The 13,045-nt window shown below is 38.1% G+C and overlaps 2 protein-coding genes across 2 annotated transcripts; one reads left to right on the top strand and one right to left on the bottom strand.

Moving 5' to 3' along the window:
- The first annotated feature begins 1,870 nt into the window (after nucleotides 1–1,870).
- Nucleotides 1,871–8,333, top strand: LOC146133543 (cytochrome P450 2U1-like). Its single transcript, XM_083397782.1, has 9 exons — nucleotides 1,871–2,143; nucleotides 2,622–2,767; nucleotides 3,425–3,527; nucleotides 4,121–4,230; nucleotides 4,941–5,062; nucleotides 5,507–5,616; nucleotides 6,571–6,715; nucleotides 7,243–7,412; nucleotides 8,022–8,333. The coding sequence occupies exons 1-9, from the start codon at nucleotides 1,871–1,873 to the stop codon at nucleotides 8,331–8,333; spliced, it is 1,491 nt and encodes a 496-aa protein (XP_083253908.1).
- Nucleotides 8,334–9,297: 964 nt separating this feature from the next.
- LOC146133542 (uncharacterized) lies at nucleotides 9,298–12,441 on the bottom strand. The gene is made up of 4 exons (XM_083397781.1): nucleotides 12,300–12,441; nucleotides 11,098–11,548; nucleotides 10,312–10,499; nucleotides 9,298–9,506 (listed from the first exon to the last, which is right to left on the bottom strand). Exons 1-4 carry the CDS (start codon nucleotides 12,439–12,441, stop codon nucleotides 9,298–9,300), a joined length of 990 nt encoding a protein of 329 aa, XP_083253907.1.
- Nucleotides 12,442–13,045: the final 604 nt, after the last annotated feature.

Below are 13,045 nucleotides of genomic sequence, written 5' to 3'. Positions count from 1 at the left end.
ACACATCCGCATATTTCCACTATTACTCACATAAAACCTGCTCTGTTGCATTGTACCTTGTTGGCGTTTCGCAAAAGTAAATAAATGACTTTTCTACTTTTTTATCTTTCACAATCGATCACCCCACACTCAACGACGTCGTTCACCTTTGTTAAGCGGATCAAAGGTTAAAAACATCATTCAAATATCGAGAAATGGCAACCTGCGATGGCGAATAAACGTGGACCTAAATAACTGTGGACCAGACATAAACCTTAAACTTTGCCCCACTTTCACATTACGTCAGACGGATCTCGCGAGGTTGTACCTCTGCTGTGTACAGTGTGAGTTAAACACGTGTCAGTCGTGCCAATACCTTGTTTACACAATTTTTTTGCGATGAGTGGTGATTTGATATGCGTTTGCCACCGTCATCACTGAAAAGGTTATCGACCTTTGCTGTGGGCATTACCTAAGTGTTTTTTTCCGTTTCCGAAATATTAGCAGCAAACTCACTGGTTTTGTCTAATTTTATTTTATTTAAATATAACTGAACACTATAACTGAACACATGATACAAGCTTGTATCGAAACGTCTTAACAATCAAGATGATGTCGATCTACTCGACCTTTTTGGCTTTGCAATTTATTATGAAGCTACATTACAGACCCGTGCATAGTGTAACCCAATAACTGAACACTATTCTGTAAATTACTTAAGGGAAATTAATGAGATATGTTGATTTAGCGAAATGAACTCAACCGTTAGGTAAAGCCTAAAGGAACGCATAAGGGGTTAGAATAATAAAATTTTGGCTATACATTACCGTTTCAGTAACACGGAATTACAATCGAAATCAAGTGTAAGCCCCGCTAGAACCAGGAACCCGGAGAATATATAATGAAACACTGTTTTATCCTTAGGCGACGAAAACATTCCCAGAGTCTGTGTACGCGCCATATACGCGAGGAGAAACGTATTGCTCAGTCACCTTTCACCTAGTGAGAAAATTGACGACCGGGACCAGGCGAACGTCTACACGTCCCGGTGTGAAACACGTCTACGGGTCTGCTATCGTGCGACCTATGGACTCCTCGACAAAACGTTAAGATGGGCACTAGGCTAAAGGTTATACCCTAAAAATCTATATAACGCTCCGCTCACGCAGGCTTAAACTATTCGACTTTCTTCGGCACTGGCATTGGCTGTATGCATAGTTTTATATTACTGCGGAAAAATGTGTTTATGTTCGGCAGGTTCATGCTACGTTGGTTAACACTATAGCGCTTCAGATTAAGTTATATTTAAATCAATATAGGCCAAAATGTTTTTTTATTAGTTATTGCAAGTTGTTTTCGTGGGTAAATGTCTATCGATGCACTGTAATTCGCGAAGTTTTGCAGCATTTTATTTTTTACCTTGAGGCACAACAGGCGCAGAGCGAGACTATAGTATAGTGTGGTGCTTTGATTGCTTGTTGACATAAGGGGAGAATTGTGTGTTGCATTTGGATTGATAGGCTACACTATACAGTATACATTGACGTCATGCTGCAGCGTGGAGTCTGTCAAGTGATTTAAACCGGACCATACTTACTTTAAAAATCAAAAAATCAATCTAACCATAACTGTAAACCTGACATTAACCATAAGCAAGCATGCAACACATAGCTTTGTGCATATTTAATTATTTTATAAAGTGTATAAAACTGATCAAATGCCGTAAGACAAACGTTCAAGACATGATGATAGAATGTTTACAAACGTTCAAAATAACTAATAACGAAGTTGAAATGTAAGTTGGCCTACTGTATGAAAAAATATAATGTCCACTTTGTATAGTTTCAGCATAATACACTACTAGCCTATAGTGATAAACATATAAAGTATCATGCAACTTCCCAACCTTCTCTCCCGAAGTTTATCGGCTACCGAGTTCATTATACTGTTCGCGGTTTTTCTTCTGTCATACTACTGGTTCCGCAGACCCAAGAGGTTTCCCCCTGGCCCACGGGGCGTACCCTTTTTGGGCGTTCTGCCCTTTGCCGGCTCCACACCGGAGCGTTATTTGGCGCGGCTCAGCGAAAAGTACGGCTCTGTGGTTTCGGCTCGGATGGGCGGAACAGACTGGGTCGTTCTGAACGACTACGACTCAATTCAGGAGGTAAATAAAGTTGAACCGATCAATATCTAAACACCCATTGAGAACATACCGTTGTTTTTTAAAATGATATAAGAGTTACTTTTTGTATCAGTGTTGCGAACAAGTTAATCTGACAGTTGTGTGCTATCCAGAATCCGTACCAACCAACAATAACCTGTTATCGATATACAACTTACTCGTTATATTTTAGTTATTAATGTTTGCTTCATTGAGTTGTTAATGTTGCTTCTATGTCGTCATGCGGTCCAAACGAATAAAGTTCTGGGAGTTTTAGGGGCCCAAGACGTTTTAAGATGGCCGTAAAACTGCAAAATATGAAGATAAAGGGATAGAAACGTTTCGTCGCATTGGGAACAAGTTCAGTCGCCTTTAGTTGCCTTGTATATTTTCCCATTGACCTCCTGTCATTTGCCAGACATTATTTTAGGTTTGCCGCCGAACTGTTTGTTAAAGGATTCGTTTTTTATACAATCGCCAGGCTCTTGTGAAAAAGAAGGAAGCGATGTCGGGCAGACCTGTGATCCCGATCGCCGACCAAATCCGCGAAGGTCACGGCATCATCTTTCTCCAGTACGACGCGCTCTGGAAGTCGCAGCGCAAGTTCGGGCTCTCCACTCTACGCGGGTAAAATAGGCTGGACTTTGTAGGAACGTAAAACAGTGCAGACTATATGGAAGATGTGCATAACGTTAATTCTTGTGGCCGATTAACACGAACGATTTTAAAATCCTTTGTTCCCTGAACTTAAGTTATGTGTCTTGTCCTATTTTGTTCAGTTTACTTTTGAATGTAGGCCTTGTGAAAGCAGCAACAAAATTGTGACTATTAAATTACTAATTCGCGTGGAATCAGCCTTGTGTAAGGTTGCTGAAGCCGCATGTTATAGCCTTAAAAATGGGTGAGTAACATTAAAAAAAATGGGTAAGGAACGTAAAACATTGCAGACGGGAAGTTGTGTACAATGTTTATGTGTTCGATTTACAAGAAAGATTTGAAAGCCTTTCTTTTCTAAACTATAGTTTTGTGCCTTGTTCTCTTTCTTTCAGTTTACCTTACGGTTTTAAATACAATCCCCATCCATTTTCCGAATCAATTTGTTTTTTAACTGTTAAAGGGAGCCCAAATATTTGTAAGCTGCCATGCTTATGTATTGCACGATCAATAGGACATGGTGAAGTAAGACCAATCTAAGTTAAAAACCTAACTGCAAACTTTAAAACGCCAGTAATGTTTGTATTTCGCTACAAATGTTTGTGAACCTAAAATCTTGCGTACATATAGATTCGGAGTCGGCCAGAAGAGCATGGAAGCCCGTATCCAAGAGGAAATTCGTTATATGTGTGAGGAAATAGAAGAGCATAGTGGAAAGCCGTACGATATGCAGGTATAAAATGTGTGCAGCGACACCTTTGTCAGCTTACTCGTGAAATCTTCAGTTGCTTTTTTGCTGGTAGTAGTCGGTGTTGTAAACTAGTCATTTTAAAAAACCTTAAGTCCCAGTTAAGTCTTTTTTTAAAAAAACAAGTCAAGTTCCAGTCCAAGTCATCAGTTGCCCAGTACAAGTTACAGTCAAGTCATTATTGAAAAAAGTCAACAAAAAAAATTGACTTTATAAGAATAAACCTTAAACCAATAAAGTTGGTAAACTCGTCCGATTTTGAGCAATAACCTAAACAAAAATAACAAAAATGCAATACTCAATACGAATATTGTTTTACGTATAAAAATTGGGACAAATAGCCAATTTTACTCAAAAATATTTAATGAAAACATAACATAATTTTAAGCCAAGGTATTTCACAAAATGACTTAAGTCCAAGTCAATTCATTTGTCTAAAATAATCAATTAAAGTCATTTTGGCCAAACGACTTAACTTAAGTCAAGTCAAATCATTTGAAAACATTCACTTAGCGCACTTAAGTCAAGTCAAGTCATTACAACATTGGTAAGTTGTATTGTTGTGTGTTTCTTTGCAGAAACTGCTTGCAAATGCTGTGTCGAACATCATCTGCGGTATCACTTTCGGCCAACGATTCGACTACAATGACAAGCGATTCGACAATGTCATACGCTTCTTTGCAAATCAGTAAGCAAAGAAAAGAACGAGATTAAAGAACAAACACAAAACAGATTTTGTGGCTATGTAAAATATTTCGCGAAATTTAGTTTTAATATATATTTTAAATTTATAGGCATTTTCTCGAAACCTTAGATTTCGACTTAACGTCCCCACGTGAATTTAAGTTAGTATTTTGTTTGTTATATTGTATTGGCGTATGGGGTATATAAATTAAGAAGAGCATCATTTGGTAAAGAGGATAATCAGGTGGCACTATAAAGATAAATTGTATTGAATCCTCGACAGGCTTTCGCACAACCGTGTTTCAGAAGGTCAAAGCATAAATGAAAGCAATTACGATGTAGAATACACACAAGCGAGAGTAAAGGCGCTAAGAATGATGAAGTCTAACATATCCACCGGCAGTGTTTTTTTAAGGTGTTTTTTTCAAATTTCTCCAGCGGTTTCCCAAAATTTGGACTTGCAACTACAGTAGTATTAAAACTACTTAGCGCTTAAAACTACTTAGCGATCCCCCAAACCAAACCTTAGAAAAAACCCTGTCCACAGGCATATCTACCTTGACCTGATGAAGCACGGTTGTGCGAAAGTTTGTCGTGAATTCAATACAAGTTGTCTTTATATATAGAGCCACTTGATGACCATGTTTCGAATTAAACAAATACGGCCGTTTACAACGATTTAGTAAAGAGCAACTCGTTGTATCCGTTCTGTAGGTTCAGCAATCCAAAGAATGCAATAATTGTGAGGATTTTGATGTTGGCCCCGAATCTTATTTACTATCCACCGTTTTCTTTCATCAACAAACGGATGGTTGCGAGCAGCAAATTCCTACGAGGTTCGCGGACTACCACATTCACTAATGATATTGGAAATACAGTATTGATTGCAACCTACAGTATTGATTGATTGCAACCAGCCTATTTTTACATCAAACTAGCATTAGGCTACTATAGCACACTTGAATGATTGTGTAAACTATAAGTTAAATCCATCTAAAATATGGGCCAAGCCTACTTGTTTAAGTTAGGAGTCTGCGAAGTTCTCTAGTCGTTATAAATACCCGGAAACTGTCATTCGAAAAGCTGTGGTCACGAAATTTTAATCTGAAGTAGCTCCATAATTATAATCCAACAGCGTTGGATGTCATTCACCCTGAAAAAGACGTCTTAAACAGGTCGCCGAAACGTTGGTAAATGATTGTAATTGCCAGATGAGCGTTTTAAATTAATGTAATACCTGGCATAGCAACACATTACAAAGGACAATATTTGCTTTCAAGACTTCATGCAGTCGATCATCGCTGAACACAAGGAAACCTACAACGACGAGAATCATCGCGACTTTATCGACGCCTACATTTCGAAAATGGACGGCAACAACGAGTTTACGGTGAGATGCACGGCTCAATGCGCGTGTTTTGACTAAAGAAATGTTTGATAATATTGTATTGGAGTCGATACCCCATGCCAAGCGACAGTCTTGGCACTCGTCCGATACTATATGGTGGTATAGGAATTTTTCCATTGTTATTGGAAGTGAGGTTGTCCGATATTATCGTATCGGTGCCGACATCGGATGCCAAGTGATAATATTGGGACTCGTCCGATACTAGGGTGGTATTGCTGTTGATCCGATATCAAATTATTTTGTGCCTATATTGAATTCCAATCAGTATCATACGAGTATAACCTCTACCTATAATCAGACTTGGACAACTAGATAATTCTAGTTTTCTAATTCATTGAATTAGAACAAAATGCGATGAATTCTAATTCTAATCTAATTTATGAATTGCCCGTGTGCTCTAATTCTAGTTCTAATGTAATTCGGATTTTTTCAAAACTGCTACTTTGTCCAACGGCATTTTTAGTCACTCAGTTGAAACACAGAATTTCAATTAAAACTCTTTGGTTGGAACGAGTTGTATGTAATTTTTACAGTCTAAAAATCATAAAAACGTATAAAAAATAACACACACATTTTACCATTCACATTCTTATAAGAATAATAAGAATACTTTGCGATTAAATTAAATTGGTTGTATGTAATTCTAGTTCAAATTCTAGTTGAAATTTGTTTTTTTAGGAATTCGGTAATTCTAATTCTAATCTAATTTGAAAAAACTCAAAACAATCTAATTCTAATCTAATTTAGAAAAACTAAAATGCTCTAATTTTAATTGCAATTAATTTTAAAAAGCTAAAATAAATCTAGTTGTCCAAGACTGCCTATAATATCAACAAGTATTGATATACTAGACTTGGCATCGGGTATCTTCTCGGACTATGTGTTATCAGACTTTCTACTACCACGGATGTAATTCTTTTGCGTCAAATTGTTCAGGACAAACAGCTCTTTCACTTCATTCGAGACCTTTTCATAGCCGGTACTGAGACGACAACCAGCACTTTACGCTGGGCGATCCTTGTGCTACTGCATTACCCAACCGTTGCACAAGCTCTTCACAAGGAAATCGTACAAGTCGTAGGTAAGGTTATATGTTTGCCTTGCTTTCAACTCTTTGAGTATCTGACACGAGGTCAATCACAATTGTCACAGTAGGCCTACAACATTCTCGAAATTGGACCGTAACATTTTCTGTGCATTATTACACGTTCGGGTATAGTTAGAGCAAGATGCAAGGTGTTATGTTACCGCTATTTTGTGGAACAACAAGCGGGTAGAAATTGGTAAGAAAACATAAAAGGGGTCATTATTTGCCAACTTTACTTTCTACTTTGGTGTAAGTATTATGGTTTCCTTTTTTAATAGCGCAACAAAGGCCAGCCCACAAGGCAGACCCGAAAACCGTCCAATCCCTGCTTCTTATATTTTAAACCAATTTCTAACCACTGACGATGAAAACAGGTGGAAACCTATTACAGCTTCTTTAGAACCTATCAATCGGCAAAAAGAACCCAACACATGATAGGCTAGATTAATAAAGCTGGTAGACAAAGCGGTGTTTTTCGAAAACAAAACCTGCCTTAATCAATCCGCACTTTTACCCCATAGGTACCGGCGCTAGCCCGGCCAAGATGGCAAACAAGGCGGACATGCCCTACACATCGGCCTTCATTGAGGAGCTTTACCGCTTCAGCACCTTGCTACCCCTCAACGTTCCCCACAGCAACCACACACATGACGTGACGCTCAACGGATACGTCATTCCCAAGAACACGCTGGTTAGTTTTGTGAAAGGCTGCTGCTAAAGGCTAACTTAACTATATAGGGGCTCGAAAGGATACTATATGTTTTTTGCAATTCAAACCACACCCGAACCTCTTGGACTTCAGTTAATGTGGTATAATATTGAATCCAATTTAAGTAATCTAAATAAACCAATGGTTTAAATTTATGTTTTAGTTTTTTAAGGGGATTTCCCAGCAAACGTTGAAGATGCATTGTGTTAAAAAATAGTGTTTGCCGATAACTATAAGACGCTTTTTTATTGTGCTATGTTTTGTCAAACGTAAAATAGCCCCAAACATTGAATAAAAAATTCAGAAAACAACCACAAAGGCAGCACTATCGTTTTGGCGGGTATCGAGTAATACTTATCTAGAATTTGTTTGAAACTTGTTATTAGCCTGAGCTGGTATCTTGCGAAACTGGTCATCCCTATGTCAACCAGTAAAGCCGATGTCTTTGGTTATAGCGTGTTTGTCAAATTCACGAAATTCGTTTCAGGTTAAGATTAACTGAATATAATACAAGCTCGTATCGAAACATCTTAATCAAGGTGATGTCAATCTTCTCGACGTTTTTAACTTTGCAATTAATTATCTTTTCAGGTGGCGTGCAACCTCTGGGCGGTTCACAACAACCCGACCGTGTTCCCGGAACCGCAAGTCTTCAGACCCGAGCGGCACCTGGACTCCGCTGGCAAGTTCGTCAAGTCGACCCACGTCATTCCCTTCTCGGTGGGCCCTCGTCACTGTCTCGGAGAGCAGCTGGCTCGAATGGAGGTCTTCCTCTTTCTGGTTGGGATCGTGCAGAATTTTAAATTCCGGGCGGTCGCTGGAGAACTTCCCTGCATTACCCGCGGAGCGGGAGGCCCCGCTAACGTACCGCTGCCATACGAAGTGATCGCAGAGCAGCGTTGATAGTTCTAAGATTCGGTTAGGTTCTCTACACCTAAAAAACGCTAAGCGAAGACAGTGTCTCGCATAATAACTTGAATTAAATTTATTTCACCTGGAAAACTTCATTGGGTTCTTAATTTGTCATCAATTTGCGAAAATAACAGTTCCACACGGCATATAATAGCTGGAGTGGATTTCGTTCGGGAAATTTATTTAGGTTCCAAACATAAATCAATTTTCTTGTTGTGAGAATCGCACACTGTTTTTGAAAATGTTTATGTCGATTTGTAAAACAAATATGTCGATTGTTTTCGGTTGGTTGCATCCCTGTATTTTCAAAATCTAATATATTTTTGCAAAAAGCCTAAATACGTAGTGTTGTACAGAGAGCTCGTAAATTGTGCTCAAGTCTGCTTTTTTATTGTGTTTTTCGACCATTTAACTTTTTTGCTGCATCACTATGTTGTGTTGCTATGCAGTGCCAACATTTTTTAGTATATCACTTGATATATGGTGGCTGCCAACGGAGTGTGACGCCTCTTTATGACGAAATAACTCCTGGATACCGCGATTATTGATGGCCTATTTTGCTATTGCATCCGATTTAAAAATGCATTTTTTGTAGACATGCCGTTGTAAGATTTTTATCTGTAAAATTTGTAAAAATGTAATTGTCGAGCAAACCATTGCTGCTTTTATATAGGCTTAGAAATATCTTCTGTTATATCTTATGAACTAACCCGTAACTTATAAAACGTTTGTCATAGATGATCTAATATTATTTAGTTTTATAAATTTAACATTGCTAAGGTTTTAGTTTAAAATAGAAGAGGTGTATACAATAATCTTGAAAAGTAAACTGCAGCAGAATGTATTGAAAAAGTAGAGTGTAACTTCAAGCAGAAAAAGAAAAAAAAACTAAGAAAAATATATTTGCACAACGCCCGTAGTCACCGTTGACGAAAACCCTTCAGCATACAAGACACTACTTTTTGCAGCATTTGCTGCCTTTCTTACACAAGTCGTCAATTAAACTGGCCGGGCAGCATTGGTCAACCCGGACAACTGCGCTCGGAAACTCGTAGTCCATCATCCAGTGGAAGAGGTAGCTGTCGTCCATGTCCTCCATATCGGAAGTCGTGAGACGCGAGTTCTCCCTTTCCAGTTCGATTCCCGCGTAAACCCGGCTCTGACCTGCTCAAAGTATAAATGCACGTCGATTGTTCGTCGTATACACTTGAGTTTGCAGGGTTCTGAAATATCAAACTTTATTATCAAATAGCAGTTTTGTAAACGAGTCTTTTTGAAATGCCTTTAAGGCCCAGTTTGAAGTCTTATAAGTCCTAGTCGACTTTTGGGAAATATCTTCAGGCCAAGTCAAGTTCCAGCCCAGTCATAATAAGAGCAAGTCAATTTCAAGTCAAGAAAAACAAATCATAAAAAAAACATAAACCTTAAATTATTTAAATTGGTTTAACAAAAACGCATCATATGTATAGCAAGCAAAATGTTGTAGGTGCAAAAATTGAGATAAATAACCCAATTTTATAAAACAAAATGTTAAATGAAAACGCTTCACTTGGCTGGATGTCAAGTTTCAAGTGCACTTCAGTCAAGTTAGTGAATAAAGTCATTACAACACTGATAAATATAATTAATACAAAACTTCACCATAATGTTAATTGAGTACACATTAATTTAACAAAGCTCCTTTTTCACTGTGCTTTCTCAATCTTTAAAGATATTGTGTTAGTTTTGGAAGGTAGAAGTTAGCGAGCGAAATAAAAATTGCACAAACGGTTAGGTGGTGTTGTGCAAAAATGCATCGCATGGTTTTATCACTGCATTTTAAATGATTAAAATTTACTGTGTTTCGCAAGGAAACGCGGCAAACCGGTTTTCGTGTCTCGCTTTGTGCAGCTTAGGAAGCCAAAAAAATAACAGAGCAGCCTAACTTGGGTAACTAGATTTTGCCGCACTATACTATGACATCACTTGCCGGGTGCTTTTCTTTTAAACCGCTCTAGGACCCTGACTACGGCCGGACATGGTTTGCCTTTATCCGTGAACACGCAGATCTTCATCCCCTTCTTCACTCCCATGGAGGACTTTAGAGTGGGCGTGGGAGGACAGACTTCCTCGGAAGAAGCGGAGGAACCGTCGTCGTCGGAGTCGCTTGATGAGCCGCTTAAGAGTGCATTAAGGATGTTTAACCGAAAGACTTTGAAATTTGTCATTAAAAAGGGTGTAATACGAATAGCGTAATAGGTAAAACGAACATATTTATTTAAACTTTTACGAATCCAAGTAAAAACTGTAGTTTAAAAAGGCGGCCAAATATAAGTTTAAATCACTTTGGTCGGCTAACCGCGTCTCCGGAGTTTTATGCGTTACTTTATTCCTGTTGTCTGGATCGCGTGACTACAGGTTATTTAGTAATAGTATAAATGTCTTCATATTTAACAAAGGCATGTTGTCACCCTGCACGCCTGATTGAGATACGTGTCACTGTGTAAAATTTATCAGTTTTTTAAGTACAGTATCTTAATTGAGAAGGCTCCGGATAGCTTTTGCGAAAAGACGAGACCAAATTGCTTTCTCGTTGCTACATCTTGTCAACCTTTGGTTAAAAACCTTCCTACAAGAATTTTGACTTTAATAATAATATCAAAGCCCATACTTTGATATTCTTATTACGTCTTACTACAACCTCCAACCATTATGCTAAATTTTGACTTTGTTTTGCGGGAAGTATAGTTTGAGGAAATATCATTCTATCTATTACCCTGGCGTGAATTCCTCCGGGCTCCCGCTGTCTTCGCAGTAGCTTCCCGAAGAGTCGCTTTCATCTTCGGATGAGGACTCACTGGAGCTGGTGGAGTCCTCATCCAAATCTTTCTTGTTTATCTTCTTCCGTTGGTTTTGGTTCTTGTCCATCAGCTGGACGACTTTAAGCGCTGTGCTCGGCGAAGGCTTCAAATCGGATTTCTTTATTTTTTTAAGTTTAGCCTCGAGTCCTTTTGACATCAACTTCGCTCCAAGACCTTTCGAAGAAGAACAAGAGGAGGACTTTGCTATGTTCTCCTTGTTATTCGACGGACTCCCGGTCTCCCTTACCATCTGCATCAACCCGTTGATGACGAAGTTGTCGGGAAGATCGTCTACTCCCTTCTTGCCGATTGGAGTCGCCTTTCGACAAACCGCGCATTTGATCGCCTTCTTGTTGGAGGGTTTAGCTGCAGAATCAGGACGCTTTTATAATTCTAAAAGTCTACTACTTTTTAACGAAGCGAGTTGTCAAAAATGAAATTGCAAGGAAGAAATAAATATGGGGTAATAAATATAATAAGAATACCTGACCCAACCAAACTCGCACCCTAACTTAAATAATGTTAGCAATATTAACAGAGAAAATATGGCAGTATTCTAGACCAGCGCCTATAATTTTACTACACACAACGTTATGTTAAATACGATATCAGATATCCAGTGGTAATTTCGCACTGATCCTTGGGTTGGATCGGTGACAATGCAAAACCAATTTTGTATACATATTTTTTAAAGAAAGATTTTTTTTTTCTCGAAAAACAAATTTAGCGAAAAATAATAAATAACTAATGAAGACAACGAAATCTATTTTAACGCGACAGTCCCATTTAAACTTTTTTATGGTTTTGAGGTTGTTGATTCGTATCAAACAGCCCTTATGTTTAACCAAAAATGTGGTATAGAAAAAAAAACACGCCTTTACTGTAAGATTACCGATTAGAGTTTTTATTTGTATACTTATTTAAAACAAATTTCTACCTTGAAGCACACATTTGGTGCAACAAAACAAATAGCGTAACGAAGTAAGGTAACTAAATCTATTTTGACGTGGCAGTTTTAGTTTAGCTTTTTTGAACGGGTTATCTGCATTTTAATCTTTTTAATCTTAAGTTATTATCAACCGAAGTGTACCCTCAAACATTCACACGAGGATTTTACCTGTGGCTAAATATCCCTTCAAGCATCCATAGCAAAACGAATGCTGACAGCGCAGAACCTTTGGGTTGCAGAATTGGGCACAGCAAATCGGACATTGTAAAATGTCTTTCTGAACTTTAGTCTCGAAGGACGGCGAAGCCATATCGGACAAAACAAAACAAACAGAAAATTAAACTTAGGGAAAATAAAAGTTCCTAAAAAATTAAAATCCATTACTTACAGTTAAAAATACTAGCAGACCTAGCAATTCAGGTCAGACACAATTAACAGATCTCAAAAGATATATATATATATTTCGCCAACAAAAGCATCGTCAGCATATCTTAATTCGAATGAATGTAGTGAGTGAAAGTGCAACCATTACTTACAGTTTCGTAATTAAATCCATTGAGACTTTCCTGTCTTAGTCATAGTCAGTCATTTACAAGTTTTTTTCTGTTTGAATGGGAGACTGATGATGCCTTAATTGGTGGCGAATATATTTCTCTTATGAATAACTAGAACTTAAGTGACCGACTTTGATAAAGACAGGAAAGTCCAAAGAATATTTGCCCTCATTTGAAGTCAATGTCGCCATTTACATGTAAGAGCGAGGAGATATCTTCATATTTTACACCTTCAGTTTGCTTACAGTTTCGTCTTACAAAAATAATCTAAAACGCGAACGATGATTTCATAAGTTACATGACCATTCGATTACAATTGTTGGCGCTGGTCTAGAATCCTACCACATTTACTTTAACACC

Source organism: Ascidiella aspersa, chromosome 9, assembly GCF_963924565.1.
Source record: "Ascidiella aspersa chromosome 9, kaAscAspe10.2, whole genome shotgun sequence".
In the NCBI taxonomy this organism is placed as follows: Eukaryota; Metazoa; Chordata; class Ascidiacea; order Phlebobranchia; family Ascidiidae; genus Ascidiella; species Ascidiella aspersa.
Note: the sequence above shows the minus strand (reverse complement) of the source record. Positions and strands in the feature narration are given on the sequence as shown.